The following is a 21755-nucleotide window of genomic DNA, read 5'->3' on the forward strand; positions in this document are numbered from 1 at the left end:
GCAAAACAAAATGCCAATATTAAGAGTTGAGAGAGGACTCTTGGGAAGTAATGATATCTTATGTATTGTCTGTCCTTACGCCTGTTTATGTATTGTCTGTCCTTGTTGATTGTATTACGGCATTGAATATTTGCTGTATACAGCAGTCCCTTGCTACTTTGCAGTTCGCTTATTGCAGACTCGCTGTTTTGCGGCTTTTTGAAAATTAAGTAGCGAGGGAACACTGAGTGAAAGAGAGAGAGAGGCACCGCCGCTTGGGCCCTGTGATTGAGGAGGGAAGAAGAGGCTCAAGCGGCGGCAAGAAGCCCAGGTGGCGACGAGGAGGAGGAAGAGGAAGGTAATTCTGGGATTGTGGCGCAGCTGGCTGAGTGTCAGCTGCATTAAGATCACTCTGACCAAAAGGTCATGAGTTCGAAGCCAGCCCGGGTTGGAGTGGGTTTCCAACCAATTGTGTGTAGCCTGTTGTCGACCTTTGCAACCCGAAAGACAGTTGCATCTGTCAAGTAGGAAAATTTGGTACCACCTTAATGTGTGGGGAGGCTAAAATTAATTAATTTATGAGGCCATAAAGAAGACTCCAGCAGAGCATTCCAGCGGGGAAGCATGCGGGGAATGCGGAAGTGCTTCATCAGCGTCGCAGATGGACGATGAAAGCGACAGCTCCCCTGGTGGCCAGAAAAAGTTAAATAGGCTCTGTGTATGTCTGTATATGTTCGTATGTCAAAAATTGGCATTGAATGTTTGCCATATATGTGTACACTGTAATCTGCCCTGAGTCCCCTGCGGGGTGAGAAGGGCGGAATATAAAAGCTGTAAATAAATAAATAAATAAATAAATAAGAGGGCGAGAAGGGGAGGGGGCGTCCCTACTTCGAGGAATTTCACTTATCGTAGGTGGTCCTAGAACATAACACCCGCGATAAGTGAGGGACCACTGTATGTGTTCTATGCTCTATATCCCTCGGGGAGATAGAGTGGAATATAAATTATTATTATTATTATTATTATTATTATTATCATCATCATCTCTCATCATGCTTTATTTCTCAAAATAACAAACAAACAAAAAACAAAGCAAAACCAGGAGGAGCGAAGAACATGCAAACTGGTGTCCGCCCTGATCTTTCAAAGCTCGAGCCATTCCTATGAGATGAAATGCTGAAGCTAGAAGAGATGATAATCAAAGAGCTGATCCAGAAGTTGGGCAAATGCCTCTTTCTGCAAAGGAAGGAAAGAGAAAGCCAGGGGAACCTGAAGATGCTGGAGGGATGAAACAAGAAATACCTGTCGTAGATTCAACCTGGAGGGGTTTTGTTCTGTAGCCCTGAGTGACCCCGTAAAGGGTGATGGTGTAGAGAGTGTTTGGTAGGAGGCCAGTGAGGTCCACAGACCGTAAACCACCAGGAACAGTGAGATTCCGTGCATCTTCGGGTAGGTTGGATTCCCGCACCTGGATAATAAAGCTCTCATAGGCCCCATCGGCGGCTGTCCAGGTGAGCTGGAATCCATCCCAGTGAACTTTTGAGACTGATAAGTTCCCCAGCTCAGGTTCCTCCTCTGGAGAAGGACAGAGAGTCAATTGGTTAATCAGATTTGCAAGCTGGCTTAACCCAGGGAATGCCAAGGCTTTGTCAAATTGGAGCTTTTCCTCTGTTAATGAATTCCACTTGCACGCCATTACATATTTATGAGCCCATCTCCCTTTCTTTTACACACGCGCGACTGTATCGATTTTGCTTCATGAGAGAATCGCCGGATAAGGTTTCCCGAGGAGACGTTAACAACACAGCCGAGAAAGGGCGAGGTTAAGTTGCAGGACCTCAAAGACAATTCGGGGACTGATCTCCGCTGAAATGGTTTTACAAGCATTAATTATGTTTCATAGGGCTTTGGAAGGATTTACATTAAAATTAAAGATTGAGTATTTGCAGATCCAAAGCTTTTATGGTGATGCATTAATGAAAATGCAGAGACGGAAGCTTTGATGTGAATGGCATGCCCTGGATTGGGGTTTCCTTTGAAGTTGTATCACAAGCTCTGTTCATTACTTACCTATGAACGAACGGTCCAACCCTTTCTTGTAGACAGAGGCACAAGTCAATATGGAGACCCACTCATCTGGAGTTCGTAACTCCCATGCCATTGCGATGGCAATTTTGCTATGTACTTTAGTTTAAACTTGAAGGAACTGGCCAAGGTACTGACTCCACTGGGGTTCAAAAAAGTCATACTGAAATTCAACACCGCCTGAGCTCTGCGAGTGCAGCATTTTTCTGAATGAAGCAGAGAGTGTTTGAGGACCAGGACATCCGTAGGGATACCAAAGTGCTTGTTTATAAAGCTATTGTCTTCCCAATCCTGCTATATGCCTGTGAAACGTGGACTATCTACAGACAGCCAAGGTACTGACTCCACTGTGGTTCAAAAAAGTCAACATTGACACTGAAATACAACATTGCCTGAGCTCTGCAAGTGCAGCATTTTTCTGAATGAAGCAGAGAGTGACACCCGTAGGGATACCAAGGTGCTTGTTTATAAAGCTATTGTCTTCCCAATCCTGCTATACGCCTGAGAGACGTGGACTATCTACAGACGGACAAGGTACTGACTCCACTGGGGTTCAAAAAAGTCAACATTGACACTGAAATACAACATTGCCTGAGCTCTGCAAGTGCAGCATTTTTCTGAATGAAGCAGAGAGTGACACCCGTAGGGATACCAAGGTGCTTGTTTATAAAGCTATTGTCTTCCCAATCCTGCTATACGCCTGAGAGACGTGGACTATCTACAGACGGACAAGGTACTGACTCCACTGGGGTTCAAAAAAGTCAACATTGACACTGAAATACAACATTGCCTGAGCTCTGCAAGTGCAGCATTTTTCTGAATGAAGCAGAGAGTGACACCCGTAGGGATACCAAGGTGCTTGTTTATAAAGCTATTGTCTTCCCAATCCTGCTATACGCCTGAGAGACGTGGACTATCTACAGACGGACAAGGTACTGACTCCACTGGGGTTCAAAAAAGTCAACATTGACACTGAAATACAACATTGGCTGAGCTCTGCGAGTGCAGCATTTTTCTGAATGAAGCAGAGAATGATTGAGGACTGGGACATCCGTAGGGATACCAAGGTGTTTGTTTATAAAGCTATTGTCTTCCCAACCCTGCTATACGCCTGTGAAACGTGGACTGTCTACAGATGTCACATGCAACTCCTAGAACAATTCTATCAGTGTTGCCTCCGAAAAATCCTGCAAATCTCTTGGGAAAACAAGTGGACAAATGTCAAAGTGCTGGAAGAAGCAAAGACCACCAGCATTGAAGTGATGGTCCTCTGCCATCAACTCCGCTGGACTGGCCACATTGTCCGGAAGCCCGACCACCGTCTCCCAAAACAGTTGCTCTACTCCAAACTCAAGAATGGGAAAGGGAATGTTGGTGGGCAGGAAAAGAGATTTAAAGATGGGCTCAAAGCCAACCTTAAAAATTCTGGCATAGACACTGAGAACTGGGAAGCCCTGGCCCTTGAGTGCTCCAACTGGAGGTCAGCTGGGACCAGCAGTGCTGTAGAATTTGAAGAAGCACGAATGGAGGGTGAAAGGGAGAAACGTGCCAAGAGGAAGGCATGTCAAGCCAATCCCGACCGGACTGTCTTCCACCTGGAAACCAATCCTCTCACTGCGGGAGAAGATGTAGATCAAGAATAGAGCCCCAGTCACCTACGGACCCACTGCCAGTACACTGACCTTGGAAGGCCATCATTCTCTGACAACGAGGGATTGCCTAAGTAAGTATAACACAGTCTAAAATATTTTCCTGCTCATGGACTAGCAAACAAAGGGATTCATAGGTAGGCAATCGTGCCAAGGTTGGACAGCTATGACAAGTCCAGGGTCTTATTTTTTGGTTTCCAGGGTCATGTAATTTGCAAAAAAAAAAAAAAAAAAGAGTCACAAAACAGCAAAACAAAACTCATAATCAAGAATAGTCTGCGGTAATGCACCTCCCTAGAGCCAGAGATGAGAAGCCAGAAATGAAAGGAGAAGGCTTTGCCTTTGTTTGTGTTTGTTCAGTGGGTTAAACCCTTGTGCTGCTGAACTGCTGACCTGAAGGTTGGCAGTTCGAATTCACAAGGCGGGGTGAACTCCTGTCTTTCAGTCATAGCTCCTGCCAAACTCCAGTTTGAAAACATGCAAATGTGAGTAGATAAATAGGTACCACTTTGGCAGGAAAAGGCAGAGAGATGCTTCAAGCAATCTTGCCAGCCACACAACCAGGACGTGACAGTGCAAGCTCCTCAGCTTGAAAATGGAGAAAAGCACCTCCTCAAAGCCAGAGATGAGAAGCCGGAAATGAAAGGAGAAGCCTTTGCCTTTGTTTGTGTTTGTGAAATGGGTTAGAACCTTGTGCTGCTGAACTGCTGACCTGAAGGTTGGCAGATCAAATCAGAGAGGCGCGGTGAGCTCCTGTCTTTCAACCATAGCTCCTGCCAACCTAGCAGCTTAAAACATGCAAATATGAGTAGATAAATAGGTACCGCTTTGGCAGGAAAAGGCAGAGAGATGCTTCAAGCAATCTTGCCAGCCACACAACCAGGACGTGACAGTGCAAGCTCCTCAGCTTGAAAATGGAGAAAAGCACCTCCCCAAAGCCAGAGATGAGAAACTGGAAATGATAGGAGAAGCCTTTGCCTTTGTTTGTGCAATGGGTTAAACCCATGTGCTGCTGAAGTGGAAAAAAAAGAGAGTTACAAAACAGCAAAAGAAAACCCGAAATCAAGAATGGTCTGCAGTAGTGCACCTCCCCAGAGCCAGAGATGAGAAGCCAGAAATGAAAGGAGAAGCCTTTGCCTTTGTTTGTGTGTGCAATGGGTTAAACTCTTGTGCTGCTGAACTGCTGACCTGAAGGTTGGCAGTTCGAATCCGTGAAGCAGGGTGAGCTCTTGCCTTTCAGCCATAGCTCGTGCCAAACTCCAGTTTGAAAACATGTAAATGTGAGTAGATAAATAGATATCGCTTTGGCGGGAAAAGGCAAAGAGATGCTCCAAGCAATCTTGCCAGCCACACAACCAGGAGGTGACGACGCAAAATCCCCAGCTTGGAAATGGAGAAAAGCACCTCCCTAGAGCCAGAGATGAGAAGCCGGAAATGAAAGGAGAAGCCTTTGCCTTTGTTTGTGTTTGTGCATCTCATTGTATGTGATTGTAAAGACATTGAATGTTTGCCTATGTCTGCTGTAAATGCTGTAACCCGCTCTGAGTGAGAAGGGGAGAATATAAATAAAATGCATTATTATTATTATTATTATTATTATTATTAATTGCTGGTACAAGGAAAGGCAAAATGGCCAAAGCAAAGGCATGAACCTCAGCTGAATTTTTCAGAGCTTCCTCAAAGGAGGAAATGCATAAACGTAGAGGCTGAGCTGAAGGATTGGAGTCCAGACATAGTAGGTAGATTAATATAGAATAAATACACGCTCGAGTGGAGAGCTTCTTGGACGAACAACAGATACAGAGCTATAAACATTCCTTCCAAAAGAGAAATTCCACGATGTATTACATTTTAGTCTAAACAAAGCCTGCAGCTCGGGCTTCTGCCTTCACTATATATGGCACATTTTATTTCTCTAGAGGATGTGAATGTCATAAAGAATTCCAATGCAATTCCTCACTGTTGTTTCTCATAGGAAGGGGAATCTTACTGGAAGGCAAGGTTTCGGTGGACGCTGACTGTGCGGAGAAATAGTATTCATTTCATATTGCCGTGCCTTTGATCCCCAAAGATAGAGAAAACTGCTTTTGAGGTTCAGGGGCTCATCTTTGAACCCAACAGTTCAAAGACAAAAGAGAAAGAAGGAATGACAAAGAGGTGGAAGGGAATAAGGAAGGAAAAAGAGAAAGAAGGGAGGAAGAGAAGGAGGGAGGGAAGAGAGAAGGAAAGAAAGACAAAAGGAAAAAGGAATGAAGGAAGGAGAAAGAGGGAGAGAGGGAAGGAGGGAGGAAGGGAAGGAAGGAAAGACGAAAGGAAAGGGGAAGGAAAAAAGGAAGGAAGGAGAAAGAGGGAGAGAGGGAAGGAAGGATGAAAGGGTGGAAGAGAAGGAAAGAGGGAGGGAGAAAGAGGGAGGGAAGGGAGGAAAGAAAGAAGAAAGGAAAGACAAAAGGAAAAGGGAAAAAAGGAAGGAGAAAGAGGGAGAGAGGGAAGGAGGGAGGAAAGCGAAGGAAGGATGAAAGGGTGGAAGAGAAGGGAGGAGGGAGGGAGAAAGAAGGAGGGAAGAGAAAAGGAAGGTAAGACAAAAGGAAAAGGAAAAGAAGGAAGGAGAAAGAGGGAGAGAGGGAAGGAGGGAGGAAAGAGGGAGAGGAGGAAGAAAAGATAAAAGGAAAAGGGAAGGAAGGAAGGAGAAAGAGGGAGAGAGGGAAGGAGGGAGGGAAGAAGAAGGAAGGACAAAAGGGTGGAAGAGAAGGAAGGAGGGGGAGAGAAAGAGGGAGGGAAGGGAGGGAGGAAAGAGAGAAGGAATGACAAAAGGAAAAGGGAAGGAAGGAGGGGGAGAGAAAGAGGGAGGGAAGGGAGGGAGGAAAAAGAGAAGGAAGGAATGACAAAAGGAAAAGGGAAGGAGAAAGAAGGAGAGAGGGAAGGAGGGAGGAAAGAGGGAGAGAAGGAAGGAAGGAAGAACGAAAGGGTGGAAGAGAAGGAAGGAGGAAGGGAGAAAGAGGGAGGGAAGAAAGGGAGGAAAGGGAGAAGGAAGGAAAGACAACAGGGAAAGGGAAGGAAGAAAGGAAGGAAGGGGAAAGAGGGAGACAGGGAAGAAGGGAGGAAAGAAAGAAGGAAGGATGAAAGGGTGGAAGGGAAGGAAGAAGGGAGGGAGGGAGAAAGAGAGAGGTAACGAAAGAAGGGAAGGAGGAAGGAAAGAAAGAAGGAAGGATAAGATGGTGAGAGAGAGGAGAGCCTGAGAAAAGAGCCCAGGGGGCTGCATCTGGCCCCATTGGACTTGGATTTGCCCATACCTGCTCTAAGAGATGAAAGAATCAAGGAAACCAGCTGAAAAAATCAAGTTGGATTCTCCAGACCACATCATCATGGCCTATTGACCGAGTCATGAACTTCCTTCTGGGAATGTAAAGGAACTCTGTGTCGTTTAAGCACGGAGGAGATTCAGTGACATGTCTCCCATGATTTAGCTCAATAAGGGAGGTTCCTCACTCACGCTAAAGGCGTTGACTTCTTGGGTCACAGCATCCTTGGGACCCTTGTTTGAGAAATCATTCTGATCCTTATATATTAGGACAAGAACGACTCCAGCCCGCAGCAGGAGGCAAGGAGGTCTCTCCTGCCCGTAAGCTAGAAAACGACTGGTCTGCCCTTGATGTGGATCAAAACAGACTTCCTTGGATGTTGATGCCAGAAAAGTCCATCTTTTCTAGACAGTAGAAGCGGGGGGTCTTTGGATGGCTTTGGTTCAAGATGCTTTGCACATTTCTTGGAAGAGTCTGACTATCCATCATCTTTAAGGAGAGAGAGAGATTAAAGTTTTGTGCACTTGAGCACCATCCCTCTCCAAGAAAAAAGTCAAGTTTGTGTGGTTCTAATGGATTCCACATTTGCTCTTTTTTAGTGAAGAGCTTTCCATACGTATGTAAATATTCCTTTCATGTGGACAGCTCCTGGTGATTTACAACATATACATTTGGGGATTTTTACTTGGTAAATTTAAAAAGGCACTACCTGCCTCAGCCTAGATGAAAACTACAGTAAAGCTAGATTTTTTTCTATTGTGGAGTACAACAATGTTAGTGATTCCCTAATTTAGTCAACGAAGAGAGGCACAATGCCTTATGATAACCAGTATGTTGTGCTGGTTTCAGCATTGGACTATGACCCTGGAGACCAGGGTTCAATTCCCCACTTGGCCATGAAAACTATGGTTGTGCATTTTGGGTAAACCCAGACCCATTTCTAGGGGAGGGACCTGGCTGCAGGCACTGGCAGGCGCGGGCCATCCTGCACACCACATACAATCTCCTCAGAAAGTAAGTGTGTGTGTGTGTGGCATGCAGGCCCAGAGCATCTGCGCCTGCCAGGGCCTGCATTTGAGCTCCTCTTACTCTAGAGCAGTGGTTTTCAACCTGGGCTCCCCAGATGTTTTTGGCCTTCAACTCCCAGAAATCCTAACAGCTGCTAAACTAGCTGGGATTTCTGGGAATTGTAGGCCAAAAACATCTGGGGACCCCATGTTGAGAACCACTGCTCTAGAGTAAGACGCACTCAGCTGCAGGCCCTGGCGGGTACGGGCACTTCTCCATGCCATACAAATACCATCCTTGGAAAGAGAGTGCATGTATGGCATGCAGGCCCAGAACACCTGCGCCTGCCAGAGCCTGAAGTTGAGCTCCCTTTACTCTAGAGTAACAGGCACTTGGCTGCAGGCCCTGGCAGGTATGGACACTACTCCATGCCACACACATACTCTCCTTGGAAAGAGAGTGCATGTGTGGCATGCAGGCCCAGAGCACCTGCGCCTGCCAGGGCCTGCAGTTGAGCTCCTTTTACTCTAGAGTAACTTAGCTGCAGGCCCTTGCAGGTACGGGCACTCCTCCATGCCACACACATACTCTCCTTGGAAAGAGAGTGCATGTGTGGCATGCAGGCCCAGAGCACCTGTGCCTGCCAGAGCCTGCAGTTGAGCTCCTTTTACTCTAGAGTAAGAGGCACTCAGCTGCAGGCCCCAGCAGGTATGGGCACTCCTCCATGCCACACACATACTCTCCTTGGAAAGAGAGTGCATGTGTGGTATGCAGACCCAGAGCACCTACACCTTCCAGGGCCTGCAACTGTGCTTTTCTTACTCTAGAGTAAGAGGCACTCAGCTGCAGACAAGTACGGATACTTCTCCATGCCAGACACATACTTTCCTTGGAAAGAGAGTGCATGCATGGTATGCAGACCCAGAGCACTCTGTACCTGTATGCCACATACACACTCTCTTTCCGCACACCTGCCAGCACTTGCAGCGAAGCACCTTTTACTCTGTGATGCCAAAAGACAGGCCAGGAGCCGGGCACCCACTCCTGCTTGCTTTAGTGTTGAGATGATTTTCGTAGTGGGAGTGGCCTTCCTGTTCCGTGCCCCCCAAAGAAGCAAAAGATATCAAAGAAACGAAGGAAATGGGAGAAACGAATATCTGTGCACAACTCTAACGGAAACCTACTTAGGGTGAGCCATGCTGTCAGCTTGAGAAAAAAAAAGAGATTCGTGTAAGGATAAGATTTCCTAAAGCTTTTTAGCTGCATGTCCCCAGTCATTGACTTGCTTCATAGAATTCACATCAACAGTTTTCTAACACGAATAAATGTAATGCAAGAAGACAGTGCTAAAAAGTCAACACGCTGCTTCGTAATCATCCCCTTCCCATAGAAGCTACACTGGAGCTAAAAGAAAAAGTTCAATGTCAAAACATGTTGAGAAACCTTAGGGAAAAATATATGAGAAGCTGATTAAAAGAAAATAGAATTCAAGCTGAAAAAACGTTACATACCAGTCGTGCCAGTCACTGTTGAGGGTTTGCTCTTGTGCCTCCCTTTCTCCGCCACGAGGTTGATGGTGTACTCTATCCCTGCGTCTAATGACCTTAGGATGTAAGAGGTGCTGTCTACTGGAATCTCGATCTCGTTCTTCCTCCCAGAAGGAGTCAGGTAACTAAGGCGATAGCGGTCAATTTTGGCCAAGGGTCGCTTCCATCGCAGGGTGAGAGTGGTTTCAGTAGGATCAGTGACCTCCAAATCTTTTGGACTATCTAAATCTGTAAGCAGAAAGAAGAGTTTTTTTAAAGGAAATTCTGCAGTGGTTTCCCAGAAGGTTTAGAGAAAGCAAACAACTGCCATTGCTCCCAACATTAATAAAAAAAATGCTATATTGTCTACACTCTCGTGTAGTGGAGAGAGTCTCGGATCTGGCCACATTGGTCCACGCTCTTGTTACATCCCGGATAGATTACTGCAACGCACTCTACGTGGGGTTGCCTTTGAAGACTGTTCAGAAACTTCAATTAGTCCAGCGGGAGGCAGCCAGATTAGTCACCGGAGCGTCATACAGGGAGCATACCACCCCTCTGCTATGTCAGCTCCACTGGCTGCTGATCCAATTCCAAGCACAATTCAAAGTGCTGGTTTTGACCTACAAAACCCTATATGGTTCCGGCCCAGCGTATCTGTCCAAACAGATCTCCCTCTACATCCCACCTCGGAGTTTAAGATCTGGGGAGGCCCTGCTCTCGGCCCCGCCTCTATCATAAGCGAGATTGGTGGGGACGAGGAGCAGGGCCTTCTCGGTGGTGGCACCTCACCTGTGGAATTCACTCCCCGGGGAAAGTAGATCAGCGACATCCCTCCTTTCCTTTAGAAGGAAATTAAAAACATGGATTTGGGACCAGGCGTTTGGGCAATCTGGCAGATGAATAAAGGACTATGACGACTGATAGGAATAGATAACGAAATATGGACTCTGAGTTGGCGAACGCTGAGCTTGAGATTGGTTTATTGACTGTGATATATATTGATTGTTTTAACTGTCTTAATTGCTTTAATTGCTGTTTTTACACGTTTATTTGTATTATTGTGCAGGCATCGAATTGTGCCTTTTTGTAAGCTGCCCTGAGTCCCCCCTTGGGGGTTGAGAAGGACGGAGTAGAAGTACACGAAATAAATAAATAAATAAATAAATAAATAAATAGTGTGTTACAATTTCATCTGTGAAATGTTGGAGAGTAAAATAGCCAATCACAGGCGCCTAAGTTATAGTATGCAGGGAAGTCATGCTACCCATGCTCTATTCCACCTTGGTTAGACCACTCCTGGAATATTGTGTCCAATTCCGGGCACAATATTGACAAGCTGGAATGTGTCCAGAGGAGGGCGACTAAAATGATCCAGGGTCTGGAGAACAAGCCCTATGAGGAGCAGCTTAAAGAGCTGGGCATGTTTAGCCTGAAGAAGAGAAGGCTGAGACATGATAGCTGCGAATAAATACATAAGAGGAACTCATAGGGAGGAGGGAGCAAACTTGTTTTCTGCTGCCCTGGAGACTAGGACGCTGAACAATGGCTTCAAACTACAAGAAAGGAGATTCCATCTGAACCTTAGGAAGAACTTCCTGACTGTGAGAGCTGTTCAGCAGTGGAACTCTCTGCCCTGGAATGTGGTAGAGGCTCCTTCTTTGGAAGCTTTTAAACAGAGGATGGATGGCCATCTGTTGGGAGTGCTTTGAATGCATGTTTCCTGCTTCTTGGCAGAATGGGGTTGGACTGGATGACCCATGTGGTCTCTTCCAACTCTAGGATTGTATGATTCTATGCACATTATGTAATAGGCTTGTGCAATCTGGGTAAACCTTGACCCGTTTTGTGTTCCGACTTTCATTGGGGCCCCCGAACATTTTTGGGAGCCTTCTGAAATTGGGAAGGCAGTTATCCGTTTTCTCTCTGAGGTGCCGAAAGATTCATTTTCTATTGGCCCATTATGGGGGTTGGCTTTCCAGATTCCCCTTCCGGTCATTTTAGGTATTTAAGCTGTTTCTACTCTAGAGGAGAGGTGCTCAGCTGCAGACTTTAAGGAGGCTTCTTACATATTTCTCTACTCTAGAGGAAAGGTGCTTGGCTGCAGGCTTTCTGGGCCTGCACATCACAAAAGTACTCATTCCAAGGCAAGGAGAAGACAAGTTCCGTTTCCTACTCTAGAGGCGGCACTCGGCTGCAGCTGGTATGCGTGTTTTCTAGGCCAGCATGCCACAAAGCTAGGGGGCTGCTCACGAAAAGCAGACAAAGATCAGCTCCGCTTGCTTTCATGTCGAGCTGATTTTCGTACTAGGAGGGGGCTTCCCGTTATGTACTCCCAAACGTAACAAAAGTAACGAAAGCAAGGATGTAACAAAGGCAAACGGATCCGTGCACAACTCTACTATGTAACACAATTTTTATTGCTTGGTTATAAATGTCATTTCCTAATTGGTTCTATCATTAAAAAAACTTGGAAAAAGTTTATTAAGCTGCAAAAGCGAGACATCCTGCATCAGCACATTTCGCTATAGTTTTTCAATGAACATCTCCTAAAGTCTCATAGAATCATGGAATCATAGAGTTGGAAGAGACCTCATGGGCCATCCAGTCTAACCCCCTGCCAAGAAGCCGGAATATTGCATTCAAATCACCCCTGACAGATGGCCATCCAGCCTCTGTTTAAAAGCTTCCAAAGAAGGAGCCTCCACCACACTCTGGGGCAGAGAGTTCCACTGCTGAACGGCTCTCACAGTCAGGAAGTTCTTCCTCATGTTCAGATGGAATCTCCTCTCTTGTAGTTTGAAGCCATTGTTCCGCGTCCTAGTCTCCAGGGAAGCAGAAAACAAGCTTGCTCCCTCCTCCCTGTGGCTTCCTCTCACATATTTATACATGGCTATCATATCCCCTCTCAGCCTTCTCTTCTTCAGTCTCAACCAATTCAACCCAGTTTGTGGCAACTACAAAAAACAAAGTTTCTGGTGCAGAACAACAACTTTCAAAGTAGGGATTGCACAATTAAACAGGAAATAACCAGGAAAAGAATGGTTATTCCATCACTCTGAAGCTGCGTTTACCATATTTAAAGAGGTTAAGTGATGGGAGTTTCCCAATCCTACTCCTGAAAATCTTGATGAGAATTATTATTATTATTATCATTATTATTATTATTAGAACTTGTCTTACCAGTTCCAGCATTAATGGTAGCCGGAGCACTTTCCTTGTCCTCTTTCACAGCTGTCACGCCAATGCCATATTCTGTTCCAGGCCTCAAACCTACATGAAAAGGGGGGAAAGTCACACAACCATTCCTTGATGAAAGAAACGAGAGTCAGATACACATAATTTCATCATAATTGTCGTATATGCCAATGCAGGCTTTTTTTTTGTCATGTCAGGAGCAACTTGAGAAACTGCAAGTCGCTTCTGGTGTGAGAGAATTGGCTGTCTCAAGGACGTTGTCCAGGGGACACCCGGATGTTTTGATGTTTTATCATCCTTGTGGGAATCTTCTCTCATGTCCCCGCATGAGGAGCTGGAACTGACAGAGGGAGCTCATACGTGCTCTCCCCAGATTCGAACCTGCGACGTGTCGGTCTTCAATCCTGCTGGTACAGGGGTTTAACCCACTGCGCCACTGGGGGCTCCAATGCAGGCTGAGTTTCCATTATTTGAATGTATACAGCCCCAAAAGCCGCTTCGCCTGCTGCCTCCCTCGCCTCCTCCTGCCTTCGGGATGAGGGAAGGCCCCATCCCAAAGGCAGGAGAAGTCCAGGCTGGGCCAAGGGAGACAGCAGGGGAAGCGGCCCCAAAGCTGCTTCACCCACCGCCTCCCTTGCCATCTCCTGCCTACGGGATGAGGTGAAGACCCATCCTGAAGGCAGGAGAAGGCCAGGCTTGGCCAAGGGAAGCTGCAGGTGACACGGCCCCAAAGCCGCTTTGCCTGCCGCCTCCCCCGCCATCTCCTGCCTTCGGGATAAGGAAAGGCCCCGTCTCGAAGGCAGGAGAAGGACAGGCTGGGCCAAGGGAAGCGGCACGCGACACGGCCCCAAAGCCGCTTTGCCTGCCGCCTCCCTCACCATCTCCTGCCTTCGGGATGAGGCGAGGCCCAATCCCGAAGCCAGGAGAATGCCAGGCTGGGCCTAGGAAAGCTGCAGGCAACACGGTCCCAAAGCCACTTTGCCTGCCGCCTCCCCCGCCATTTCCTGCCTTCGGGATGAGGTGAGGCCCCGTCCCGAAGGCAGGAGGAGGCCGGGCGGGGCCAAGGGAATCGGCAGGCAACCCGGCCCCAAAGCCGCTTTGCCTGCCACCTCCCTCGCCATCTCCTGCCTTTGGGATGAGACGAGGTCTGTCCTGAAGGCAGGAGAAGGCCAGGCTGGGCCAGGGAAGCAGCAGGCAACACAGCCCCAAAGCTGCTTTGCTCACTGCCTCCTTCACCATCTCCTGCCTTTGGGATGAGGCGAAGATCCATCCCGAAGATAGGAGAAGGCCAGGCTGGGCCAAGGGAAGTGGCAGGAGACGCAGCCCCAAAGGGGGACTCAACCTTCTCCACATCCCGCGGGCCGGATAAATGCCCTCAGGGGGCCGGGTCCAGCCCGCGGGCCGTAGTTTGAAGACCCCTGGTATACACATTCTAAAGGAATAAAATGACATTTGCCTGAATCCCATTGGTTTGTCCTAAGTCCAGTAGATTTAGATTTATTGAATGGTGGGTTCGCATGTAGGTGAGCCTCATTAGTCCAGAGCAGGCATGGGCAAACTTTGGCCCTCCAGGTGCTTTGGACTACAACTCCCACAATTCCTAAATTGTGGGAGTTGTAGTCTAAAACACCTAGAGGGTCGAAGTTTGCCCTTACCTGGTCCAGAGGGTCTTCTCTAGTTGAGGTTAATAGCAGGATTAGAGTGATTTGTTTCAAAAGGAATTTCCGCAGAACCTTACCTGTGAGTGTAGCTTTGGTGGTGGCTTGGTTGCTTCTGGGCACAGTGACTTCAATATGATCTCCTCCAGAAATTGGGGCATATTTGATCCTATACATTTCAGGTGTGGCTTGGCTGTTCTTCCACTCAAGGGTGATAGTGTTGTCTGTCTGGGAGAGGCGTTTCAGACTTCTTGGAGCATCCAGATCTACGTAAAGAGTTGGATGGGGAAAATGTGACATTTTTTGGTAGTAAATTTGAAGTTTATTGGGGAATGAATCCCTGTATGTCATTGGTGTCCAACTTTTGGTCCTCCAGATGTTTGTAACTCCAACTCCATTGACCAGAAGCTCTGGTCAAGGGTCAGTAATTCTGGGAGCAAGTCCAAAACACCTGGAGGACCAAAGGTTGGACACTACTAATCTCTGTCTCGTCAACATCCATTTCTCATATACCTGCTATTTCAGTCTCCACCAAAAAAAGAGCTTGAACATTGTTTCCATCCTAAATATCTCGGTGTCACCTTAGGTTGAACACTAGCATATAGGAAACACTGCTTGAACACCAAGCACAAAGTAGCTGCATGCAATAATATCCTGAAGAAGCTTACTGGCAGCACATGGGGTGCAGACCCCAAATTAGTAAGAACGTCAGCCCTGGCCTTGTCTTACTCAACTGCCGAGTATGCCTGTCCTGTTTGGCATAGGTCTGCCCATTGAATAGCATTGAATGAAACATGCGGAATAATCACAGGATGTCTTAAACCTACACCTGTTGATAAACTCTACAAGCTAGCTGGAATTGTCCCCCCCCCCTCCCGATGTGAGACGGGAAGTTGCTGCTAAATGTGAGAGAAATAAGGTTGAACAGTGTGAAAGCTGCGCAGGACATGGCTACCAGTCTCCTCCCAGTAGACTCAAATCAACGAAAAGCTTTATGAGAACTACCACTCTTCTTGGTGTCCCCCCAGAAACAGCAAGGGTCTCCCTCTGGGCAGCTAAACCAGGAAATCCCAGCTGGATGGCCCCCCGCAAGAGAGGGTCTTCCTCCAGGGGCAAACCAAAAATGGGCAACTTGGAAGTCCCTGAACAGACTCAGAAGTGGAGTGGGCAGAACAAAAGACAACCTGGCAAAATGGCACGACCTAAAAGAATCCCACACCTTGTGTGACTGTGGAGCAGAACAGACAACTCCGCATCTGTATGCTTGTCCACTGTGCGCTGCCTCGTGTACAGAGGAAGAATTGTTGGAGGCTACAGACAATGCCGTTGCTGTTGCCCATTTTTGGTCAAAAGATATTTAGCCCCCTGTGCCCCTTCTATTTTTATCGGTTCTATACTAATTTATGCAATGCTTTTGATACTAAATAAAGAAGTCTCCACAAAACGCTATGTAAATTTTAGGCTTGTGCAATCTGGGTAAACTTTGACCTGTTTTGTGTTTTGGCTTTTGGAGCCTCCCAAAATTTGGGGGGGGGGGGGGGAGATATCTGTTTTTATTCTGGAGTGCTGAAAGATCTGTTTTCTATCGGGCCATTGGGCAGAGGGCTTCCCAGGCTCCTCTTCCCATAATCATCATCATCATCATCATCATCATCATCATCATCATCTATATAAATAAGAATGTAATGTTCGTTTGTGGGATTAACACAACTTAAAAACCACTGGACGAATTGACACAAATTGACACTACATTTGGACACAAGACACCTAACAACCTAATGGATGTCCTTCACTCAAAAAAATTGATTTTGTCATTTGGGAGTTGTAGCTGCTGGGATTTATAGTTCATCTACAATCACAGAGCATTCTGAACCCCACGAATGATAGAATTGGGCCAAACCTCCCACACAGAACTCCCATGTGAGCCACAGCAGGGGATGGCTAATAATAATAATAATAATAATAATAATAACAATCTTAATTTATACCCCGCAACCATCTCCCCAACGGGGACTTGGGGAATTTTACATGATGTCAAGCCCAAACAACAAATTACAATAAAATAAACAACATTGCAGTAAAACACAGAACATATGACTACAATAAACAAAATACAAAAAAGCAGTAAACCAAACATAATGTCATAAGCATTTCAGCTCTAGGGGAGAGGCACTCAGCTGCAAGCAGGCATGCACTTTAAGAAGGCTTCTTACTTGTTTCTCTACTCTAAAGGAGAAGTGCTCGTCTGCAGGCAGGCACACACTCTTTCTGAGCCTGCATGCCACACACACACACTTTCCAAGGCAAGAAGGCAAGTTCTGTTTCTTACTCTAGAGGAGGCGCTAGGCTGCAGGCAGATGGGAATGCTTTCTGGGCCTGCACACCACACACATACTCTTTCCAAGGCAAGGAGGCTGCTCATGAAAAGCAGGGAGGAGCTGGGATTGGCTCCTGCTTGCTTTTGTGTTGAGCTGATTTTTGTACCGGGAGGGAGCTTCCCGTTTCATGCTCCTGAGGCAGGCATGTAGCCAGGGGGGAGGGGGGTTTGAGGGGCTTCAGCCCCCCCCCCCCGAAATTCTCATGGTGGTTCGCGAAAAGGCCTTACTGGTGCATTATTTAAACTGTTATGTTTATTCATATCATGATCTGATCACCATACTCAATATATCCCATATGCATGGGGGTATTGGGGTAACGATACAAAAGGTTTGCTAGGGTAGACCCTCTTTCACTCAGACTCAGCCCCCCCCCCCCCGAAACCCAGTCCCCCCAAAAACCCCCCTGAAAAAATTCAGCCCCCCTCCCCGAAACGAAATCCTGGCTATGGGCCTGTCCTGAGGGTAACAAAAGTAACAAAAGAACTGTGCTGGTACGGCTGTACCAGGAACTCCACATTTATTTGCTTTGTATTAAATGTTTGCTTGCAGTTCAAGGTTTAAGGGACTCTGCAGATAGGTGGTTTCCTTTGGTTGCAGTCATAGGGCAAGTCTCCTGTCCATCATCGTTATGTTTTGGTTCCACCCCTTGCTCAGGGCAATTGGGAAGGGAAGGGAGCCATTTTTAGTCAGTCTCAGCAAGGAAAGCTAAAGCTTCACCCTTAAGACTTTCTGGGGGGAAACAGTCTTAAGAGCATCAAGACTTTCCAGAGAACCAGTCTTAAGAGTCTCCAAAGATTTCCAGGAAAGACCAAAGAACTCCAGCTGGAGAATATCTAAGCCTTTACTGGTAGGTCCACTCGGTGCTCCGAGACGCAGTTCGACCCGGTAGCGGAGCCCACATCAGTAAGGGTTAGATTACAGTCAGCCTGGGAGAAGTTAAAAGGGGGATTTTTCCTTTAAAGTAAAGAAGAAGTTATTGAGGACAGTTGCCTGTCCTTCGTGGGCAAGATTAGGAACTCACCAGTTGCATAAAAGCCTGGAAGCATTTGTTTAACTTCGTTGAAGACAAGAAAAGTTTTGTTTGATTGTTCATTAATAAAGGACTTTGTTATACTTCACAAGCCATCTAAAGATCATTTGTGGTGGAAAACCTCTGAGAACTTCTCCTTGGGCCCCCCTGGCTTCCCGCTGGGCAAAGGTTGCATGCCCTGTTCTAAAGAAAATTCTTTACAGGCTCACCATGCGTCAGAACAGAACAGATGTAACAAAGGTAAATGGATCCACGCACAACTCTAGTGAATTTGAATATTATTTCAGTACTTATTTCTTGAAAAATGGATACATTTCTAAATAAATTTGTGCACCAGCTGCGCCCTTACCTTGGGAAGTCAGACTTAGCCACACTCTCGTTACATCCAGGATAGACTACTGCAACGCACTCTACGTGGGGTTGCCCTTGAAGACTGCTCGGAAGCTTCAAATAGTCCAACGAGAGGCAGCCAGGTTAATAACTGGGGTGGCATATAGTGAGCACACAACTCCCATGTTATGCCAGCTCCACTGGCTGCCAGTTTGCTACCGGGCACAATTCAAAGTGCTGGCTTAGGCCTATAAAGCCCCAAATGGCCCCGGCCCGATTTACCTGTCCAAATGCATCTACCCCTATGAACCATCCCGGAGATTAAGATCCTCCGGGAAGTCCCTGCTCATCATCCCGCCATTGTCACAGGCACGATTGGTGGGGAACGAGAGACAGGGCCTTCTTGGTGATTGCCTCCGCCTATGGAACTCTCTTCCTGGAGAGATCACATCGGCCGCCTCCCTCCTGTCCTTCAGAAGGATGGTAAAAACTTGGCTGTGGGACCAAGCTTTTTGGGACAGTGCAATAACGCAGCGTTAGGAAACTTTACCAGGCCAATTTAGATTTGACACAGATGATCAAGATGGTTTTAAATGGTGTATGTTAATATTTTGATAAATGTTTTAAATATTTATGTATACTCATATGAATTCTTGTCCCGGCATTGAATGTTTGCCGTATATATTGGGGTGAGAAGGGCGGAATATAAATGTTTTAAATAAATAAACAAATACATATATTTTAGAGATGCTCCAACATTTACCTGTGATAAATGTTTCTGTCACAGGATCGCTCTCCATCTCCCCTCGTCGGGACGTCAATGTCACTTCATATTCTGTGTGCGGCTTCAGGTTTCCAATGGAGAACTGGCTTTCATCCTCGGAGAGATCAATCGATGTCCGGTCCCCTGGAGCACTCTTCGGCCCGTAAGTCAACTCAACCCCATCGATCTCAGCCAAGGGTTTAAACCATGTGATCAAGGCGGTGGTGTCTGTAACATCCTTGGCCTCAATCTGGCTTGGAGCATCAAGTCCTAAAAGCAAAAAGAAGGACAATATGGGATGTTAGAAATTGTGAGACAAGATCCAAGAGTCTGCCTTGGTTTTCAATAGTGCTGGCTTGGGCTTTAATGTCAGTGCGGATGTAGAAGTGACTCCATGTTTTACTTATACCTTGATATAGAGATATTCAGATAGTTTCTTTAAAGTTTGGATCAAACCCCAGAAAAGGTTCCCCACTGTTTTGACTCAAGAGATGTAAGCCACCACTGGAATCTGATATCAGAACTGGAAATGTTATTTTGTTCCCACTGGATGGAAAAATAAGTAATATAAGTATATAGGTGCAATGGGTTAAACCCTTGTGCTGCTGACTTGAACGTTGGCAGCTTGAATCCACAGAACAGGGTGAGCTCCCACTGTTAGCCCAGCTCCTGTCAACTTAGCAGTTTGAAAACATAAATAAACAAAAATAAATAATAAATAAGGAAACATACAAATGTGAGTAGATAAATAGGTACCGCTTTGGTGGGAAAGACATATAATATGATATTATAATTATATATTTTATATTACATGTAATGTTACTAATAATATCACAATATAATGGTATAGTACAATATAGTAATATAGAATACTGATATTGTAGTATGCTAGTAATATAATATATTGTATGTATATATATATCTTGTAAGCCGCTCTGAGTCCCCTTCGGGGTGAGAAGGACGGCATATAAATGTCAGATATAAATAAATAAATAAACTAGCCATCCCCTGCCATGCGTTGTTGTCGCCCAGTCTGGTGAACTGGAAAATAAAATAATGAGAAAGTGTTGGTTTCTAATATATGTAATTTCTTTCTGCTTGTGGGTAAACAGTATTTCTTGCTGTTTCTTTGTCAGTGTTGATGTGAAGATTGTCTGGGTTTGCTACTCTGGAACATGCAACATAGAATTGCCCTTCTTTAGGGTTCCTTTTCAAATCTATGATACTATATCTGTGTGTGTGTGAATCATATCTATCTATCTATCTATCTATCTATCTATCTATCTATCTATATCTATGGCTGGGTGGCTCTTTGTCAGGAGGGCTTTGATTACGCCTTCTTGCCCCGGTGAAGGGAGTTGGACTGGGTGGCCTTAAGTATTTTCTGTTGGTCATGGGGGTTCTGTGTGGGAAGTTTGCCACAATTCTGTCCTTGGTGGGGCTCAGAATGCTCTTTGATTGTAGGTGAACTATAAATCCTAGTAACTACAAATCCCAAATGTCAAGGTCTATTTCCTCCGAACTCCATCTGTGTTCATATTTGGGCATATGGAATATTTGTGCCAAATTTAGCCCAGATTCATCATTGTTTGAGTCCACAGTGCTCTCTGGATGTGGGTGAACTACAACTCCCAAACTCAAGGTCAAACCCTTCTAGTGTTTTCTGTTGGTCATGGGAGTTCTGTGTGCCACGTTTGGTTCAATTCCATCCCTGGTGGAGTTCAGAATGCTCTTTGATTTTAGGCGAACTATAAATCCCAAGAACTACAACTCCAAAATGACAAAATTAAAACATTTAGAGTGACAGACATACATTGGGTTGTTAGGTGTATGCTGTCTAAATTTGGTGCCAATTCGCCCACTGGTTTTTGCGTTCTGTGAATACTACAAACGAACATTACATTTTTATTTATATAGATTGTAAGCCGCTATGAGTCCCCTTTGAGGTGAGATGGGTGGCGTATAAATGTCGTAAATAAATAAATAGATAAATAAATAAATAAATAAATAAATAAATAAATAAGACACTCCAAGTAGTCATGCTGGTCACATGACCAGGAGGTGACAACACAGGCTCCTCAGCTTGGAAATGGAGAACAGCATCTCTCCCATAGCCAGAGAAGAGCACCTCCTTCAAAGCCGGCAATGAAAGGAGAAGCCTTTGCCTTTGTTTGTGTTTGTGCGTCTCAATGTATTGTAACAAGTCACTGAATGTTTGCTGGTATCTGTTTACACTGAGTCCCCACAGGGAGAAGGGCAGAATATAAATTATTATTATTATTATTATTATTATTATTATTATGAGGAATCTACCCTGAAAGAATTATTATCCTGGGTAAAAGGGGTCTCCACTTGGTTCCTTTTTGAGGTCCCTATCAGAGAGCTTAGTGGGCAATGACCTCAGATGCTCTGTACATCCAATGATGACTTACTTGTTGTCACTATTTTGGAGAGACCGGGTCCCCTGGTTTGATTCTTCACTACATAAAGCGACACATTATATTGCTGTCCTGGAGCCAGGCCTATTTGCATGTAGGACGTCCTTGGACTTTCTAAACTGCTTCTTATGGCTCCATTGTCTTCTTCTTTCTGCAATGCAAGGGTGGGATTTGATGACATTGGAATGAAACCAAGACTTTTTGTGTCACAGCAGAAACCTCATGTTTAGGATCCTTACCAGGTTGTTAAACTCGATCAACCATCCACTGAATGGAAAGTCCACGGGGTCCCACTCCACGTCTACTGATGTCTCTTTGACAGATTTGAACTTCAAGCCATCGGGTGCAGGCAAATCTGAGATGCACAGACACAAAGAAGGGACATGGGGTGAGAATTGCAGCATAGAACTA

The 21755-nt window shown here is 45.8% G+C and overlaps 1 protein-coding gene across 5 annotated transcripts in view; it reads right to left on the bottom strand.

The window, feature by feature from the left end:
• TNC (tenascin C) overlaps positions 1–21755 on the bottom strand; it is a 114262-nt gene that overhangs the window by 49783 nt on the left and 42724 nt on the right. For 3 of the 5 annotated variants that reach the window (XM_067471881.1, XM_067471882.1, XM_067471883.1), the window contains exons 5-11: positions 21584–21699; positions 21339–21495; positions 18907–19176; positions 14486–14671; positions 12733–12822; positions 9535–9798; positions 1285–1557 (exon numbers count right to left, since the gene is read on the bottom strand). In XM_067471881.1, the coding sequence (XP_067327982.1) occupies positions 1285–1557; positions 9535–9798; positions 12733–12822; positions 14486–14671; positions 18907–19176; positions 21339–21495; positions 21584–21699 (1356 nt within the window). The remainder of the gene's footprint in view (positions 1–1284; positions 1558–9534; positions 9799–12732; positions 12823–14485; positions 14672–18906; positions 19177–21338; positions 21496–21583; positions 21700–21755) is intronic. The other 2 variants (XM_067471885.1, XM_067471884.1) reach the window with 1 other exon arrangement.

This window comes from Anolis sagrei, chromosome 11, assembly GCF_037176765.1.
Source record: "Anolis sagrei isolate rAnoSag1 chromosome 11, rAnoSag1.mat, whole genome shotgun sequence".
Taxonomy (NCBI): domain Eukaryota; kingdom Metazoa; phylum Chordata; class Lepidosauria; order Squamata; family Dactyloidae; genus Anolis; species Anolis sagrei.